This window comes from Sminthopsis crassicaudata, chromosome 1 (assembly GCF_048593235.1).
Source record: "Sminthopsis crassicaudata isolate SCR6 chromosome 1, ASM4859323v1, whole genome shotgun sequence".
NCBI lineage: Eukaryota > Metazoa > Chordata > Mammalia > Dasyuromorphia > Dasyuridae > Sminthopsis > Sminthopsis crassicaudata.
The window spans coordinates 70086021-70106575 of record NC_133617.1 but is presented as its reverse complement, the minus strand read 5'-3'; the positions used below and the strand labels follow the sequence as shown (position 1 = coordinate 70106575).

Sequence of the window (20555 nt, the reverse complement as noted above, 5' to 3'; positions counted from 1 at the left end):
CCTAGAAATATAGCCAAAATCCAGAGCTCCCAGGTTAAAACACAACACTGTAAGCAGCCAGGAAGAAAGTGTACCACAGTAGTTTCTGGCCATTCTGAGGCTCAGATCTCTATTCCCCATTCAGGCAAGTGGGGGCCAAAATCTTTGCCATCAGTTCCAGCCCATATATGATGGTATTCCCCAAGTGTAATAAGAGTAGTCCCTAGTAACCTAGTTCCATTTGGTCATTAACAATCAGATTAGCTTTTATACTTCAGAAATAAACAAACTTGCTCTCCCAATTCAGGGAGTGCCTTCTAAAGGCACCACCTCAGTTCTTGGGGAGAAAAGCCAGGGGGGATGGGAAAGGGAAATAGTTAAGCTATAAAGCTAAGTCCCAGTTCTCAGTCTAGGAGCTTGAGTCTTAGGTCCCCTGACTTCTTCTAGCTTCTATGCCACCTGTAATCCTGGTTCCAAGGTTGCCATAGCTCTTAATTTCTGATTTGTGAGAATCACCTGAAACTGGTGCCTGAAATTTAAGAGAAGAAACAGAATAGAAAAAACAACTCTAGGCCCATTTCTAGGAGCAGAAGGAAGCAAGTATGCTCAAAAGGCCCTCCAGGATATCTCCATGTTAGAACTAGATATACCCAGAGAAGCCTGAGTTACAAAAGAATTCAAGTACTTAGTAGTTACAGTCAGAATTACACATAATTCAGTAGCTCCCATAAAGAAGAGCTTGGAATACCATATTCCAGAAAGCAATGAATAAAAGACTTATAAATCAAGAACAGCAAAATAGATAAATTCCAAATAATATTGATAAAAGACCAGAGCTGCAATAGAGATTTTGCAAACGCATGAATTAAAAGCAAACAAAAAAAGGTAAACACAACTGAATAATCATAAGGGACTAAACAAGGAGAAACTGTTAAAATCGAATATGGGGAAATGATATATGTGTCCCCTTTGAACCCAAATCATCATTAGGACTCATAGGAAGATTCCAATTAGAAGACCTAGAAGTGGTTCTGTGATGTCTTGATAATCTTAAAAGGAGACTGGAAAGAGGGGAAGTGGAATAAACTATGGGGAGAAAGGAAAGTTGGAAAAAGTATCTCTCCTAGAGACACGCAAAGTAGAAGGTTATAAAAATAAGCAAGGGGTTGGAAAGCAATTGACATTTTAGTCTGAACTGGTCAAAAGAGGTAAGAACACACACACACACACACACACACACACACAGGAAAATGAGAACCGGGAAAAGGGAGAAAGGAGAATTACAGGGTTAAGTTAAGGGGTGGGGTGGTCCTAAGCAAAACAAACTTTTATTCTGTGTAAAAATTTTAGCTATTTTTGCAGTGGCAAAGAACTAACAACTAAAAGGGTATCCATCAATTGGGGAATTGTTAAATAAATTATGGTATCTAAATGTGATGGAGCCCTATCGTAGTATAACAAATAAGGAATGGGAAAGACTTAGGATGCTATCTATCTCCGGAGAAACAACTGATAGAATAAGACTAAAGTATACTTTTTAAAAGTTGCTGGTTTTTTATCTGTGTTTTATAACACAACTAATATGGAAATATATTTTTCACAACTTCACATGTTAAAAAAAAAAGAAAGAAAGAAAGAAAGAAAGAAGGAATGAATGGAATGGTTTTAAAACAAAACAAAACAAAACAAAAAAACCTGGGAAGACTTTTATGAACTGATACAGAGTCAATTAAGCAGAAGAAAAATGATTTATATGATGACAACAATTCTGTAAAGACAAACTTCTCTGAAAAACTTAGTAACTCTGATCAACACAATGACCAACCACAACTCCAAAGAACTTATGATGAAACATGCTATCTAGCGCCTGATAGAGAAGTGAAGGATTCAGAGGCATGCTTTTTTTTTTTCCTGAGGCAATTGGGGTTAAGTGACTTGCCCAGGGTCACACAGCTAGGAAGTGTGAAGTGTCTGAGGCCGTATTTGAACTCAGGTCCTCCTGACTTCAGGGCCTGTGCTCTATCCACTACGCCATCTAGCTGCCCCCAGAGGCATGCTTTTGTTTTTGATTTTTTGGACACAGACAATACAGATTTGTTTTCTTTGATTATATATACTGATAGTGGGGTTTGGTCAATTTTTATCTACTGGGATCAAGAGGGAAGAAAGAGAAATTGGATTTCTGGTAATTAAAAATATATAATTAAAAAAAACCTCTTTTAAAAAGATGTAGAAAAGTGTACTAGATTCATGTGCTATTTCCAACATTTACTATGTGACCATAGCTAAGTCATTAATATTCTTTGAACACATCTATAATAATACCTGTTACCTACCCAATAACTTAAGAAATTATTCTGATGAAAGCACTTAAAGCACTATCCTCTCTGTGCCCCATACCTTACTAAAAATATTTGTCACATCCGGTTCATCATTCATTACTCAAAGAGCAAATGCTGAATTTGGTTTCAGATCCAAGAGTCTATGCTACCTCCTAATTTACTTCAAGTCATCTCAGTTTATTCTGGGTTACTGGATATAAAAGTGGCAGAGAGAATATATTATTATTCTATTTGTTTTATATCCTTCCAAAGAACCTAGTGTAGATCCTTTGGTTTTACTAGGCCAAGACTGTTTTTTTAAACATACAGGGAGATAGCTCTCATTTCTCTTAAAATCTTGTCAAGAGAGATTCAGAATGCAACAATCAAGTCAACCATTTGATTGGGCCCTATTGAGCTCAGTTCTTTGAACATCAGGTCTCTACAAATTTCTACAAAGTGCACTTGACCCTATGGCCACTAGAGGGTGGTCAAGACCTGAACAATCATCCCACTCTAACCTCTACTTCACCCCCAAATGTCTACCAGACACTTTCAGCCTTTCTTGAAAAGGGCTCTCTCCCCCCACTCCACCCTCCTGCTGCTTCCTGAGTTCCAGTCAACTATAAAAAATCTTCACAGGTTGGCCCCCTTCTATCTTCTCAGTCTTCTTATAATTCCCCCCTCTCTACCACTCAGTGACTCAGTGGCATTGGCCTTCTTACTATTCCTAGCCCACTGCATTCCATAGCCCTAAACTGTGCTGCATCTTGGCACTGAATTATATGGCTTCCTTCAAGATACTCCAAATCCCACCTTCTGAAATTGTCCTTTTCCAGTCCCTCTTCCCTAGTTCCTTGCCTCATAAATTATTTTTCATTTCCTTATCTATATAGATAATAGATGTATCTATCTATCATATGTCATAGTTATTTGCATACTGCCACCCTATTAGAATGGGAACTCTTTGAGAACAGGAACTATGTTTTTACCTGTCTTTGTATCCCCAGTGTTTAATAGAGTACCTGATATATAGGAAGTGCTTAAAAAATACTTGTTGACTGACTTCTTCTTTTTCCTTTTTTAATAAAAACTTTTTATTTTTCAAAATACATTCAAAAGACAGTTTTTAACATTCACCCTTACAAAACCTTGTGTTTCAAATTTTTCTCCCTCTCCCCTCCCTTCCCTTCCTTTCTCCCTTACACAGCAAGAAATCCAATAAAGGTTAAACATGTGCAATTCTTCTAAACATATTTCTACATTTGGCCATGCTATGCAAGAAAAATCAGATCAAAGGAGGAAAAAAGAAAAAAAACAAGCAAACAAACAACAAAAAGGTGGAAATATTATGCTTTGATCCACTTTTTAAAATAGTTTTTATTTACCAGATATATGCATGGGTAATTTTACAACATTGACAATTGCCAAACCTTTTGTTCTAATTTTTCCCCTCCCCCCCAGTGGCAGGTTGATCAATACTGTTAAATATGTTAAAGTATAAATTAAATACAATATATGTATACATACTTTGATCCACTTTCTGACTGACTCTCTTCTATATCTATTGTTCAAATATATATCATATATGTCCTTCTTTTATAGGTCTTCTGTTATAGGAGATTATTATTACAATCCCCAATATCTCCCTTTATAGGAAAAGAGATATTAAAATCCCCAATATTATTTCTTTATGGGAAAATAGATCCTAAAATCTATTCAGCTTTCAGAAGTTCAGAGGACAAGAGCTGAGAGCTGGGGAGAAGAAGAAACCTTGAAGGAACAAGACAGAGTAGTCAGTTTTTTAAGTGGATGGATCTTATGAAGCAAAAAACTTTGGTTGTAAAGGTTTTCTGGGGACTAGTTCAGGTACATATTGGTTAGAAAACACTGTTCTAGGTGACTCATTCTTATCAAGTCACTTCTGGAAGTAACAATAAAACTCAGGAATCCTAATTTCTGGATGCTATTACCATCACCAATTACTCAAACTGCAGCCTCTTTCCTTATCATTTATCTTTATGAAATCATAATGATTTTTTAAAAATAGCACCATTTAAAACATCCCTAGGTGAAGTTAGGATTTAGGATACTACCAGAGCAAACTTATCAAACTGATCAGAACTGTTTGCATAGGCAACCCACTGGTCAGAGTAAGAAGGGTTTCTCCTCTCCAACTGAGTCTCTGCTCTCTTGTCTAATCAATAAAAAGGAAAACTCAGATTCATAATACTTTGAGGCAGTCAAATTATCCTCAGTGAGTTGTGAATTCATATAGAACAGGCCAGGAAATACCCTTAGCCTTCTCAATGAGACAGTAATGAGAAAAGCCTTACCCTCTATATAGCAAAGTTAGCCAAGTTCACTACATTAAACATTCACTTTATAATAGGCTAAATGACATATGGGAAAATGTGATTATTTTCTCAAGGTTGGACTCTGCCATACTTTTTTAGTTCTTTTATAATGAACAAAAGCAGAAAACCTACTTACTCTTTTATCTTAGCCAGCTCTGTTCCTTCCCTTTGAGCTGAGAGACTAGGCTGCCCTGATTTATTCAAAAATACACACATAAAGAAATGAGCAGGAGCAGGAGATCATTATGTACTTCAACAACAATACTATATATTGATCAATTCTGATGGACGTGGCCATCTTCAACAATGAGATGAACCAAATCAGTTCCAATAGAGCAGTAATGAATTGAACCAGCTACACCCAGGGAAAGAACTCTGGGAGATGACTATGAACCACTTCCCAATCCCTCTACTTTTATCTGCCTGCAATTCTGATTTCCTTCACAAGCTAATTGTACACTATTTCAAAGTCCAATTCTCTTTGTACAGCAAAATAACTGTATGGACATGTATACATATATTGTATTTAACTTATACTTTAACATATTTAACATGTGTTGGTCAACATGCTATCTGGGGGAAGGGGTGGGGGAAAGGAAGGGAAAAGTTGGAACAAAAGGTTTTGCAATTGTCAATGCTGAAAAATTACCCATGCATATATTTTGTAAATAAAAAGCTATAATAAAAAATTTAATACTAACCAAAAAAAAATACACACATAAGCTTATTTTAAGACAATCACACCCAGAGTAGAGTGACATGGCTGGACCTGAACATTAGAAAATAACTTTGGTGGCTAAAGGGAGAATAGAGTAGAATATGGAGAGACTCAAGGTGAACAGTCCTATCAGCAGGCTACTGCAATTATTCAGGTGACAAGAGCCTGCACCAGGGTGGTGGCAACATCTTTATATGGAGACATGTAAAGAAAGACAATTAAGAAGGCAGAAATGACAAATCTTGACAACTGATTAGATATGGGATAGGGGGAGAAAGTCAAAGTTGTCAACAGTTAGTAGTCAAAGATGACAACAAAAATGCAGTTTTACATGACTAGGATAGTGGTTCTCTCCACAAAAATAGGAAAATTAGAAAGAGGAGAGTACTTAGGATAAAGACAGTAAATTCTGTTTTGGACATAATGAGCTGGATTTAGATCTAGCAAAGAAGGCTGGGAAGCAATGATTGGACAAATAAGAGAAGAACGAGGAGACAGTAATGTGGAGAAGTTTAGAGGATAGGAAGATGATCAACAAAGTCTCCAGATAGCTCAAGAAGGATGGAGATTGAGAAAATTCTATTAATTTTGGCAATTAAAAGAACACTGGTAACTTTGGGGGGGGAAATTTCATTTGAATGATGAAATTGGAAGCCAGGTTACAAAGAATTAAGGGGAAAGGGAAGGAAGTAAAGGCACTGACTACATAAGGCCTTTTCAAGAAGTTTAATGATTCAAATTTGGAAATATATTTAGAAGAACTGTACATATTTAACCTATATCGAATTGCTTGCTGTCTTAGGGAATGGGGAGATGGAGGGAGAAAAATTTTGCAAAGGTAAATGTTAAAAACTATCTTTGCATGTATAGGATAACAGCTGGGATAGGTAGATCAAGTGAGACATTTTTGAGGATGGGGGAGAGGTGGGCATGTTTTTAGGCATATTTTAGGAAATAAATCAATAGACAGAGAGAAAATGAAGAGGGGGGTATGATAGAATAAATAATGTTCAGGAGAAGTATGGATTGGGATAACTTGTGCATGTAGAGGGGTTTACCTTGGTCAACCTGGTAAGGTAAACCCTTATTCCACTATATAGATGAGAAAACTGAGGCTCAAATATATAAAATACATTGCCTATCAATACAAAGTAAAGAAAATTACAGATGGGAGTGTATATGGCAGTTTATGACTAGTAGTTGGACAAGAGGGAAGTCTTGCTTTGTACAAAGGATGAATCAAGGAGATGCAGGCAAGCATTTGTTGACTGCAAGAACCTAGAAACAGAAAAATGAATTGTACTCCAGTCAATCCTGATTTATCAAGTGCCCAACTATCCTTTACTCTTCCTATATGATTTACCAAATATAATACTTCCATTTGTCCAAGCAAGTAAGCACAGATGGCTGGCACTGAGTCAACAGCAATAAAAGCCAACATTTGTTTAACTTTGTTCTTGTTCTGTTGTTAGATCCTTAAAGGAAGTGCCAAAAGAATCCCAACAGGACTCAAAAAAATTGTTCTTCAAAAACAAGGAATCAAATGTCTGTAGATAATCCTCTTTTCCTATCAGTAATATCATTTTCTGTGATCAGATACATGTTTTCCACATGTAAATATGTCAAGACAATCCATCAAAAAGCAAATGTCTAAGTAAATTCTTCATTCCAGATTTGGCAGAAGAAAATTGTAGGAATTAAGGGGTCATACCCAATTCTAGATACATGGTGAATGAGATAGTATTTAGTTTGCTTTCTGATATACTCCAAGATGGCAAAATAAATAATTTTTTGCTGCATATAGGTTCTTCAAAGTCCTGTGATTGATTTAGCATAGAAACAAGGGACATATATTAAAAATATGTCCCATTGGTGATATATATACATATGCACAGACATATACAAAGATACACACACATATATACTTATATAGGGATATTCAGATCATGCAGAATGCCTACAGGTTATAGAAAATTATTTTTCACTTCATTCATCACCATAGGAGTTCACCATGTACTGGATGATATCCAGATTAACAAATTAGATATTAATCACTTAAACTTTTTTGCTATACAAATGGAAAACATTAAATTATTATAAGGAAAGGTTAATAATCCGGCATTATGTGAGAAATAAACACCATATAGTAACTGCCTTAGAGAAAAGAATCACAAATGTTCAAATTTAATTGAATCAATGTCAATGACACAATGACTATCTGGATATAATATGTAGAAGGGCTTACTTGCTCAGATGAAAATCCAAAGTTAGGATCATCAAGAGCATCACGTATCTGGCTGTCTGGCAAAAAATCCAGTTCCAAAGCTAAGGATTCTCCCCAATCAGTATGATCTTCAGAATTAGATCTTCTTTCAGACAAACCTGTTTTTTCCACAGAAGGGGATTTTTGACTGCTCACATTGGTCTCAGTTTCTTTGACAGGATCAGCTATCATCTCTTTCCCCATGAACAAACAGGCAGTACTAACTGACAGATTGCTTTCCTTGAGACCAAGGTTTTGCTCACTTCTTCCACTGATGATACTTAAGCTAGGTTCTTTTTCATCCACCAAATCCATCAACCAAGGTGATGTGACGCTTATCCCTGAAAGCTGACTCACTTCCTTTTGGTCAGTGCTGGTAGTTACCTGTTTCTGTTCCACATTTGGATATAAATTCTCTTTTTCCAGGGCTAGAACTATGGTATCTTTGTGTTCAATCTTGGATATAAGATCCTTAGGAGTCAATACAATGGAAGCTGAATTGTCTGAGACCACCCTGATGTCTTCAGATGGCTTACTTTCATGTCTTGCCTCTTCCCTATCCTTTTCAGTATAAAGGGTTCCTTCTAGCAGGACCTTGACAGGAGAGTTCCTACTATAAAATGAAAGGGCTGCAGTACTTCCACTGACAGGCTGGCTAGTCTTAGTAACCTGTGCCATCCCTTTGGATTTAGACATAAATGTGATTGCTTTTGAGTCAGTATCTGTGAGACATGAGTAACTAAGACCTTCTTGTCTAAACACTTTGGACCCTCGGCTGTCATGGCCGAGTTCTGCATTTTGGTTTGTCTTGTTAGATTGTGGCATATTATCAGGGCACCTCTGTTCTATAGCATTGTCCCGGAGGTCCTGCTTGTCCATACTTTGTTCTTTAGCAGTTGATAAGTTATAATTTGATGGAATCATGGGTAAGCTATTTTCTTCCCTTTTTTCTTGTCCTTCAGGGAAGTCATCACTATCTAAACCTCCTAGAAGCTTGTATGTGGTTGAAATTTCTACTTCCTCTTGAGCAATGTCACCTTTGTGGGTGGCTTTTCTGTCTGATAGAGGTCTGTTCTGTTGTATTTTTGAAGTATTATTGCTTAATTGGGCTGTTTCTTTTTGGCTGTGGCTGCTTACAGGCAAATTCTCATACATTGGTATACTGTTCATTTCCATTTCAGCAAGGGAGTCAGATTCTAAATTCTTGCTTTTTGGATTTTTGCCATTCAAAGTATTTGTCATTTCTTCTGAAAGATGTTCTTTGTTAGTTCTTTCTTGCACAGGGGTTATACTTCCCATTTCCTGAGGAGTATTGTTGAATATACCAGCAACAATATAATGGCTTCCATCTGTGGGCTTCAAGGGACTTTGGCTATCATGCTCCTGAAGAAGTAGAACTCTCCCACTCCCAACATCGTCCATTTCAGTAATCAAAAATTCCTTTTGCTTTTGATCTTCCAACTTCCTGTCTTCCTGTATAGCTGCTACCAAAGGCTCATCAACTTGAATATTTTCTGCCTTCTGGTAATTAGATTCCAGAAACATTACCTATAGAGAAAAAATTAGAAATTTGGGAGTATTGAAGTAGATCCTTGACCTCTTTTCTTTTTTAAAATACATTTTAAAATTTATTTTGTTAAACATTTCCTAATAACAATTTTAAAATTTTACATTCATTTTAAAAAAATTTAGTCCCAAATTCTCTCCTTGCTCCCTTATTCCTTGAGAAGGCAATCAATATGATATCTATGATTCATGTGAAATCATTGAAATATCCTCATTTATACGTGAAATCAGGGGTGGGATTAGGAATGAGACATATACAAGCAGAAACTAATCATAATGGCCAAATTATATCAATCATTAATAATTTATTGAATGCCTACTATGTTCAAGGCACTATGTTGATGTTATAGATAATATGACATAGTCCTGCTCTTAAAGGGCTGACAATCCAACTAGGGGTATAAGAATCATGCATATGAATAATTAGACAATTAAAAAAAAAGATACCATATGATAAGTGAAAGGTGGTATGATTTGGTGGAAAGAGGCTGATTTTCAAATACCTAGATTAAGTCTTACTTCTAATGATTACTATTTTAGAATTATGGTCAAACAAATAAACTCCGTATAAAATTCTTCTAGTCTATAAGTTACAGCAGAGTTACCAATCTGCATTAGTTTCTACACTGGAGTTCCCTGTATTAAGGAAATCTAGGTGAGAACCAAAGAAAAGTTAATCCCTATGTAAGTAGCACCAAACATGAGCACCGGGAGAGCCAACATAGCAGAATCAAGGATGGGACCTCACTGAACTCTCCCAACATGCCCCCCTCCAAACAATTTTAAAATAACACCTCAAATCAAATTTTGGAATAGCAGAGCCAACAAAAGGTCAGAGAGAAACATTTTTTTTTTCAAACTAAGACAACTTAGGAAGGCTGAAGGAAAGGTCTGTAGCATCATTGTGAATGGCATTTGAATGCACGCTGAGTAGTGAGCCTTAGAGATAACCTCAATAGCAGCAAGTGGAGTTCTCAGCCCAGAGACAGTAAATGGATCAGAAAAGAGGTTATAGAAGCTGGCACTATAGGGTGCAGCTGGCATTGATTTTGCCATTAAATTTTGGCATTGATTTAAGATGATTTCCCATTCTATTGCCCATATACAGTTCTGGATCATAGTTCCAGGGCAAAGAGAAGCACTTGTGAATAGTCAACAAGGGATCTGGTGCCCTTCATCACAGCTCCATGAACAAAAGAACTACTAATGCACAGAGGGTTCAGGGACACTTCCTAGGTAAAAACTAGGGCACAGACCAGGAAGGCAGTGACCACACCTCTCCCAGGAAAACAACATTTTAGAAACATCAGAAATTTATAGACTCCCAAAAACAATCTCTGAAATCTCGGGAAAAAAGCAGCACAAAAAGTCTAAATCTTGGCATGCCACAGTGTCTTCCCATTCCCAGGAAAGCAAATCCCAACTTTATCATAAAGTTTAAAGTGAAGAAATAAGCTGGGAAAAATGTATAAACAATAATAACAAAAATTGACTATAAAAATCTATTACTGTAATAGGGAAGACCAAGATATAAACTTAGAAGACAAAAATGTGAAAACAGTCACAAAGCCTCAAAGAAAAATACTAATTAGAACCAAGACCAGCAAAGAATTCCTGGAAGAGTTAAAAAAAATAAGCATGGTAGAGAAAAAATTGTGACAAGAAATAAGAGGGATGGAAGACAATTATGAATAGAGAATTAACTGCTTAGTAAAAAAAAAAAAAAAAAAAAAAAAAAAAAAAGACAAAAAAAGAGGAAGAAAAATATCATCTTTTTTTTTCTTTCTTTCCCCCCCCCCCCCCCGAGGCTGGGGTTAAATGACTTGCCCAGGGTCACACAGCTAAGAAGTGTTAAGTGTCTGAGACCAGATTTGAACTCAGGTCCTCCTGAATTCAGGGCTGGTGCTCTATCCACTGCGCCACCTAGCTGCCCCTGAAAAATATCATCTTAAAAAACAAATTTGGCCTAATGATAAAAGAGGCACAAAAATTCACTGAAGGGAAGAACGCCTTAAAAGTTAGAATTGGACAAGTGTTGATGACTCCAAGAGATTTCAAGCAACAACAAAACAAAATCAAAAGAATGAAAAATAAAATGTGAAATATCTCATTGGAAAAACAACTGACCTAGAAAATAGATTGAGAGATAATTTAAGAATTATTGGACTACCTGTAAGTCATGATTGAAAAAAAGAGCCTAGACATCACATTTTAAGAAATTACCAAGGAAAATTATCCCAATATCTTAGATTCAGAGGGTAAAATAGAAATAGAAAGAATTCACCAAGTACCTACTGAGATCCCAAAACAAAAATTCATAGGAATATCAAAGCCAAATTTTGAGGAGTGAGAGAGGAAGGGAAAGAGAGAGACAAAAAGGGAGAAAGGGAGAGTGGGACAGAAGGATAAACAGAGGAAAATGGAGAGAAACACTTGGGAAAGAAAGATACAGAGTTGAAATGAAGGGCTGAAGAAGAATCTATTATGCTTTATGCATAAGTGAAGAGAAGAAGGGTGCAAAGATCATCTTAGACAAAGCAAAAGCAAAAACACACATAATTGAAAGAGCTAAGAACTTGTTAAGTCATTCAGTTGTGTCTGATTTTGTGACTATAGACCATAATATCCATGGGGTTTTCTTGACAAAGATACTGGAATGCTCTGCCATCTCCTTCTCCAATGGATTAAGGCAAACAGAAGTTAAGGGACTTCTCCAGGGTCACAGAGCTAGTAAGTGTCTGAGACTTAAGACATTTAAACTCAAGTCTTCCTGATTCCAGGCCTATCTACCTGCCTCCAAATCAAGGAAACTATATTTTGCAAAATATACTACGGACAATGAAGTAATATAAAAATGTTTATAGCAAGTGTCTCTGATAAAGGCCTCAATTCTCAAATATAAAAAGAATTGAGTCAAAATTTTTAAATTATAGCCATTCCCCAATTGATAAATGATCAAATGATATGAATAGGTAGTTTTTATAAAAAAGAAATCAAAGCTATCAATAGTAAAATGAAATAATGCTCTAAAACACAATTGATCTAAGAAAGGCAAATTAAAACAACTTTATGGTACCACCTCACACCTATCATTAATGACAAATGCCGGAAAGGATAAGGGAAAATAGATATATTAGTAGACTGTTGGTGGAGCAATGAACTATTCTGAAAAGCAATCTGGAAATAGGGCTATAAAAAAACTAGGCATACCCTTTGATCCAACAATACCACTATTAGGTCTGTACCTAAAGAAAAGGACATATATGTGCAAATACTTATAACAGCTCTTTTTGTGATAGCAAAGAATTGAAAATTCAGGTAATGCTTATCAATAGGGAAATGGCTGAATAAGTTGTCCATATGATTGTGATGGAGTACTGCTATACTATAAGATAATGATGAGAGGAGTGATTTCAGTGGGGAAAAATGGTAAAACTAATATGAACTGATGAAAAGTGAAGTGAGAAGATCATTGTGCACAGAAGAGATAGGATACACATTGTTCTTGAAAAATAGGGTATTAATAAGCAGAGAGAAGGAATAGAGGACATACTTTCCACAGCTGTTTAAAGAAGAAGAATGAGCCAAGAATATCTGGATGACAGTGAATAAAACCATCTGGCTTAAGCTAAGGGGTCAGAATGTGAAGTTACATCACAAAATATACTTACTTGGAATGAGAAGACAGCACTTGGTGGACATATTACAGAAGGCCCTCTCTTCCTCTTTCACACAGAATTATTGCTGTCCCCAGAATCTAGATACTTGCTTCTTTATTAGTTCCTTATAGCCACCAAAGTCCATAACACATTGATAACTCTGGTGATACTTTGAGATATAACTGACCAACTACAGGGCAAGCAAAACATTTTCATCTAATTTCATCAAAGTCACTGGGAATTACCTTTCTCAATTACTTGGTTCTGACAAAGAGCCTCCCTCACTTTTTTTTTCTATTGGGGGTTGCTAAATTTTATTTAAATTTAATTTATTTAAAGTTGTGGAGCAACAGTCCCTTCAGCTATATTCATAGTAAGAGATTAATACCATCCTCAATTATACCTCAAAGAAGTATCTTGTTCATGTGTAAGACCATAAGTCTGCCACAGACCCAAGAAAACTTGAAAATAAAAGATAAATTACAGGGATCTAAACTGGCTTTTCATCATCTTTATATGTGACCTATTAGAAAAGTATATAAGCCTGGTTTTGTCTTTTATGATTCCCACAGAGCCATCCTAAATTCCTTTATTAAAAAAAAATTTAACATGATTTCTTAATGGGGGCTGAGAGTAGGGATAAGAGAAAGAATTCGGAATTCAAATGTTTTTAAAACAAATGAAAAAAATTTGTTTTGAATGAACTGTAAGCAAAACTAATTAATTAATTAATTTTAAAAGTTTATATATATATATATATATATATTTGGCCTGCTTTCAGGGCCAAAGACTGACCGATTTAAAACTCACACAATTCACATAAGGCAAAAAAAGGTTATTTTGGCAGTAGTATTAGCCAAATAGTAAGATGATTTCAACAGAGCATATTTCAGAGCTGTACCTGTTTAGTGTTGTTACTCCTAGAAGTTTCTTTCTTTTTCTCAGTTTTTTGTGTCAAAGATTTCTTTGATTGTGGAAACACTGGGACAAACTTTATTTCTGAGTTCTATAAACAATAGTAAAAGAGAAAAGTCAAAGTAAAAGAGAAAGTCCTTTAAAGCTTTCTCTTTTAAACTAAAAGATTAATCATATCCATATATTCTTTTGATACTACTGAGAAATATACACAGAAATGAATTTTTATAGTTGTCTTAAAAAACGTGGCTCCACATCTACTTCATAGCTAGCTAGGCAGTGAGAAGTTAAACTTTTGATTTGTTTTTAGCTTTTCATAGATTTTTTTTGCCTCACTTTTATCTTTCAAATATGTCCCTTCACCTATCTCCTATCCAAAGAGCTATCCCTTATAAAACAAAATTAAAAAAAAAAAGAAAAAGCAATTCAGTAAAACATATTAAATAAGTCTTAAAGTATATTTCTCATTACATGTCACATTCCCCTTCATCTGCAAAGAAGGGAATTACACAGTCATATTTCTTTTTAAGGGATAAGCTTTGTCATTATAGTTTTTATAGTTTTAATGTTCAGTTTTTATTTTTTGGTTGTTCTTTCTATTTATATTGTTATATTTATTGGGCATAGTCTTTTCCTAGTTCTGCTTACTTTTACTTTGTATCAATTTATTGAAATGTTTCCCATACTTCTCTGTATTCTTCATGGTTATTTCTTATGATGAATATTTCATTACATTTACACACTATAATTTGCTATTCTATCTCCTGTATATAGGCATGTACAATTCTTTACTACTACATAAAAAAACTTTTAAAATTATTTTCCCATATAGGACCTTCTTTACTATTTCTGGTCTCCTTAAAGTATATTCCTACTAATAGGATCTCTGGTCAAAGGATTAAAACATTTTAATCATACTCAGAATATTTATAAATTACTTTTCATAATGGATATTCCACATCCTAACTGATTTTGTCATTTGTTGAAAATTTTCTGGTTTTGAGGTAAAACCTCAAAATTGTTTTGATTTTCATTTTACCTAGTATTAGAAATTTGAGGCAAATTTTCATATGATTGTTAGCTTTCAATTCTTTTGAAAACATCTTGTTCACATCCTTTCACCATTTAACCACTAGGAATTGATTGTTGGTCTTACATATTTGTGTTGGTTCTTTATATGCTCTGGAATCAGAACCTTATTTTATGTTTGCTGTAAAGAGATTTTTCCCCCAGTCAATCACTTTTTCCTATTCTTGATTCTTTCCTATCATTTATTTTATAGCTTTTCACATCCTATAATCTACATAATCTATTTCATTTTTTAGAATCCTCTTTATCCCTCCTTTGGTTGTCATAGCCAACATTCTCTTCTATTTTTTTTTATGGTGTGACCTTTAACATTCAGCTCACAAATTAATTTTGAATTTATTACAGTATGTAGTGTGAGCTGTTGGAATAAACCCAATTTCTGCCAAATTGCTCTCTAATTTTCCCAACAGTTCTTGTCAAAAAAATAATTTTTCCTAAGTAATTTATATTCTTGGGTTTAATTAATATTCTTGAATACCAAGATACTAAACTCACTGGTTTGTGATTATTTATCATACAGCAGTTTCTACTAATCTACTTTTCTATTTTTAGTCAATCCCAAATAACTTTACTGCTTTATGCAAAATTTGAGATCAGGAAGTGCTTCCTTCATTTCTACTTTTTTTATTTCCCTTGAGACTCTGAAAATTTTAGTCTTCTAAATGAATTTTATTATTTGACTAGTCTAATCTCTTTGATATTTTGATTGCTATAGCATTAAATCTGCAAATTAATTTAGGTAGCATCATCTCATTTTTATCATACTGGTGCTGCCCAACCATTATGATAACTATTTAATTCAATATATATTTATGAAACACTTACTATCTGTCAGATACTATGCTAAGTGCTGGGGACAAGAAAAGAGACAAAAGACAATACTTGCTTTCAAGGAACTTAAAATCTAATATCCTTCCAATTATGTCATTTTTTCTTTAAAGAATAATAATTGTATCTATAAAGTTTTTGGTGTGTCTTAGACTAATTACCATATATTGCATGCAATTTGTATTTATTTTGAACGGGACATCCTTGTTCTCAGCTCCTAAATTATTATTGTTGAATAGAAATGCTATTGATTTTTGTGGGTTTTTATTTTTGTATCCTGCTACTTTCCTGAAACTATTGTCTCAGTTAGTTTTTTTACTAATTCTCTAGGATTTTCTTTGCAAATCACTGAGTTATCAGCAAAGAGGAATAGTTTTTAATCTCATCTTTGCCTATTTGTGATTTTAATTGCCTTTGCTTTTATTATTATTATCACTAATATTCCTAAAACTACCAACTAACAAAAGAGAAAGGGAGTTAGCTTTCTTTATTCCTGTATTTACTGGGAAAACTTCTAATGTCTTTTCATTAAATATAATGCTAGTTTGGGGTTTTAGGTATATAGTTTTTCATATTAAAATGTTTCTATGTCTATATTTTGTAAGATTTTTAGCATAAATAAAAATTGTATGTTGCTAAGGAATTTTTCTGCATCCATTGATATAAGCATGTGAGGATTTTGTGGTGAGGTGGGGAAAGGAGTATTATCTTTTTAATATGATTATTAATAATTAGCAACTCAATCATTAATAATTAATGTCTTCCTAATGTTGAATCATATATGCATCTCTGTAAATTGAATTTATAATCCAACTTGATCTTGATAAATAAGGCAGGTTGCACTTTTGGGGACTACAGAAGTCTTATTAGCTGCAGAGTACATGGAGGTTTTGAAAATAGGCTCACCTGGGAAAAAGAAAAAGGAATTTGGTCTTTTCTTGGTTCCTTGGTAGGACCATCTCTTCTTTCATCAACTGAACTAGTTGGAGAAAGAGATTAAATTAAAGAGAAATTATAACTCAACTGGAATGTCAATTAAAATAGAAAAAAAACATAAAGAACTAACCAATAAACAGTTCTTAATAATGTTTAAAAAGAAGACAAAGATTATTTGACACACCCCTCTCAAAATTAAACTAAATGAAATCTAGCATCTTTCTGATGAATAGAACAAAGACTGGTTGATTCACAGCCTCCTGATAAAACAATTTAAATAAGCAAAATGTTGAATAATAAAGTTAGAGAATTATCCCCCTGTTGTAGGTTAGATATAATCTTTTTGGATGTCCCCATAACTACTGGCTGCCTCCTAAGGACAACATGGTACTAAAAAGAGCTCTGGATTTGGAAAGAAAAGCTCTAGGCTTGACTCTCTACTGCTGCTTACTAGTTATATGACTCTTTGCAAGTCCATTGATCTTTTCCTCCATTACAACATAGAGGGAATTTGACTTTTATGTCCTCATTGAGCAATCCTAGTTCAAGGAGAAGCAGGGAAACAGAATAAACGATGAAAATAAACGATGAAACTGCACTGGAAGGTAGGATAGTTGCCTTCAAAGGATTGAAAGATTTGGAATTGTAGGGATCTTTAAAGATCATCTAGTCCAATTACCTTATTTTACAGATGAGAGATCTAAGGCCCAGGGAAATTAAGTGATTGGCTCATTATCACAAAAATAGATAGTAGAATCAAAATTTGAACCCAAATCCTATCACATGACCTTAACAACTCAGTTTCTTACTTTCTATAATTAAGGGGCATCTTATGGGGAAAACTGAGAAATAATGAACATCTTTAGATGCTTTGAGTACTGTGAAGAGGGGTAGAGTCAACAACATTTTGCTGCAAATCATTCCATACTCTCTGATCTCTACAGTTCTATCTACTCCCTCTTCATAATGTACATGAGGATATGTCTCTGTTTAGTATTTTTTAAAAGTGAAAATGGTATTCTAGTAAGTTAAATAACATTACTTGCTAGAACTATATCAAGGCTATAATTCCTTAAAGCAAAAGTTCTATCATTCTCCCTCAAAGAGCAAGCTTCAAAGCTATTCCTCTTTACAATAGAAAAGCTTGTCAGAGAGAAAATAAAAATCCTTAGGATACTTTGTTTTCTGCTGGATCATGCAATGGATTGCAATTGCATTATTTCGTCTGATGTTTCAAAATGTTTGGGAAGATTTCTCCCTGTTTCTAAAATTATGATAATATTCATTTCTGCCCAAGTGATTTTTTGTTGCACCTTAGTTCCTTAGATAACAAATCTCTGCATTCTAAGTGGAAATAAGAAAGACAAGTTTTTCAATCCTATGTTCATCCTATTCAGCCAACCACTCCCTAGAATACTGGGAACCAGAAAATTTAAACATTCCAAATATGTATCAGAAATATGAACTTTTTATATAAAGAAAAAAACCTCCAAGTCATCCTTGGGATAAGCTGCTACCTTTTTTCCCTGAGTAGCCATCAATAGTGCCAATTAAGAGGTTATTTTCTCTATACTGACCCCCATCTATCTACTCATCAATCTGAGACCACAAGTCTCTTTATCACCCAAAAGCCAACAGAAAACTCTCTTTGTTGCTGCAATCTTCTTAAGAACAATGAGAGTTGCCACTTTATTCCTACTGACCATTGGGGAGCTGCTACCTTTTCCCTCTTCCTTCAGCTGATCTGAGACCACAGACTTTTGTTCTACTCAGATAACTAACTAGTAGAGACCCAACTCAAAGCACAGACCTGAGGAGCATCCCACCTCATTCCTGGCTTTACCAAAACTTCAAGGAATATCTTTCAGTAAATTGCATTAGGATTCTTAAGTTCTGGGCATGTGGCCAATTGTATTTTTTTCCTCCCCTCCTCTAACGGAAGTACCTATTTTAATCATAAAATCACTCCGTTAAAGGATACTAAGTAATATGAACAAAAGAATCAGATCAATTCTTCTTTTCAATTATTTTGAAACTATAAAAAGTAACTCTAGTTTATTTGAGAAAAGGAAGAGAGAACTAAAACAGAAAGGTACTAGTAGCCTGCATTATTTTGGTTCATCTTGTTCTTCCAAAAGAATTCTCACTTCCTTATACTAATGCCCTGGCAATTGCTTACAGGCTGCTGTTTTGACTTATGCTGTTGGAAAGAGTCTGTTATGACATTTTACTTTAGGTTACCTGATATCTGCTTGGCGACTGTCTTTTCCATCTTGTTTAGTGACTGTTGCTATTTCTGAATCTTCCAAATTAAAGTATCTTCCCATTCCAGAGTTCTCAGACTTCATGTCAATATTTTCTTTCCTTGGGGTCTTTTTGGATTTAAGAAGATGGTTTGCACCTCCTGATTTGGAGACAAAGGAGAAAAGATAAACAGGTATGTGAAGCCTCACCTTGGACATAGCAAGGGAGCATTGTCATTCCAAATAATTCAATAAAGCTAGTTCACTACTTGACTAGGAAATAAAAGATTTATTTAATGTGTATGTGGCAAAAGAAGTTCCTCCTGCAGAAATTCTTACATGAGTTCCTGGAGAAATTCTTAGCTATCAGCTAAATGGGAGCTTAACTTAACTATTTTCCTATGAAAACACTCCTATGAGTGTTAATACATTTAGTGACTAAGGTCTTATTTGTGACCGATAAGTCTTAATGACTTGTCTAGGCACTGAAAATATACTGAATTTTAAATTACAAAGTATGCCTACATTGATTCAGTGAAGAGCTAGGGAGGAAAAACAAAACCAGAAAATCTTAATAAATCCTCCTCAAACCCCCTCCCCCCCAATTTAAGCCAAAACGATAACTTTAAGTCTTGTGCCTCATTTCCTATTTGGCCTATCTGTTTTTTTAAAGCATTGTTTTTATCAGTATTTTTTTTTTTTACCTCATTTAACACACTGCTGACTCTTTTCATAATATTTTTAATGTCAGTCTCATTTCTTTTCCCAATTTTTCCTATACCTCTCTTATTTGATTTTTAATAACCTTTTGGAGTTCTTCCAGGAATCATTTTTGGGCCTATGACCAATTCATCTTTTTCTTTGATGCTACTGCACATTGCTGTTTTGGCTTTATTGTCTTCTTCTGAATTTGTTTTGACCTTTCCTGTCACCAGAGTAACTCTTCATGGTCAATTCTTTGTTGTTTACTGTTACTTTTATGTTAAAGTTGCGCTTAAGAGGAAACTGAATTTTGAACATGAGTTCTAGGTAGGGATGAAGTTCTGTGAGAGGTTAAGATATTAGGAGAGATTTTGCACATATGTATACATCTCAGTTCTTCCCCCTTTTGTTATTTCGTGGGTTTTGTATTGGAGAAAGACTGTCAATTTACCATTCCATCTAAGTCTTTCCATATAGCTTGTCAACTGTTCTTTCACATTCAAGTGCCAATGTGGATGCCAGAAGGCTGACAGAAGAGACTATGGACTATCTGCAAGTTGGCAAAATGATGACTAGAGTCAGCAAGGGCCAGAGCACCACCCAACATTAACATTTTCAGCATGCTATCACATCACTAAAGCAGTTGCCAAGATCCCTTACTTCTGTGACCAGGACCGGTTAAAATTAAGATATAGGCCTGGAACAGAGATATAAGCTACCCTTTCTGCACTACTGGTTTAAGTTAAGTCTACACAAGAGACAAAATTGCAGACATCTGGACACACACAAACACACACACTCATTCACCCCTTTTGTTTTATATCATTTCCATTTCTTAAGATAACACAAATGGACATGTCTAGACCAGGCCCAGTGACACACCAGTAAATCCAGTTTAAATTTTCTCTAACCCATCAATCCATTCCTTGCTACAATAACTATAAAAAGATGAGGGGAAAAAACAGTTCAACAAAACTAA

At 34.8% G+C, this 20555-nt stretch overlaps 1 protein-coding gene across 7 annotated transcripts in view; it reads right to left on the bottom strand.

Moving 5' to 3' along the window:
- The window catches only part of BRME1 (break repair meiotic recombinase recruitment factor 1), a 39073-nt gene that overhangs the window by 9262 nt on the left and 9256 nt on the right, over nt 1-20555 (bottom strand). For 5 of the 7 annotated variants that reach the window (XM_074310745.1, XM_074310708.1, XM_074310719.1 and 2 more), the window contains 4 exons: nt 18873-19035; nt 16602-16674; nt 13765-13869; nt 7621-9186 (listed from right to left, as the gene is read on the bottom strand). In XM_074310745.1, the coding sequence (XP_074166846.1) occupies nt 7621-9186; nt 13765-13869; nt 16602-16674; nt 18873-19035 (1907 nt within the window). The remainder of the gene's footprint in view (nt 1-7620; nt 9187-13764; nt 13870-16601; nt 16675-18872; nt 19036-20555) is intronic. The other 2 variants (XM_074310753.1, XM_074310763.1) reach the window with 2 other exon arrangements.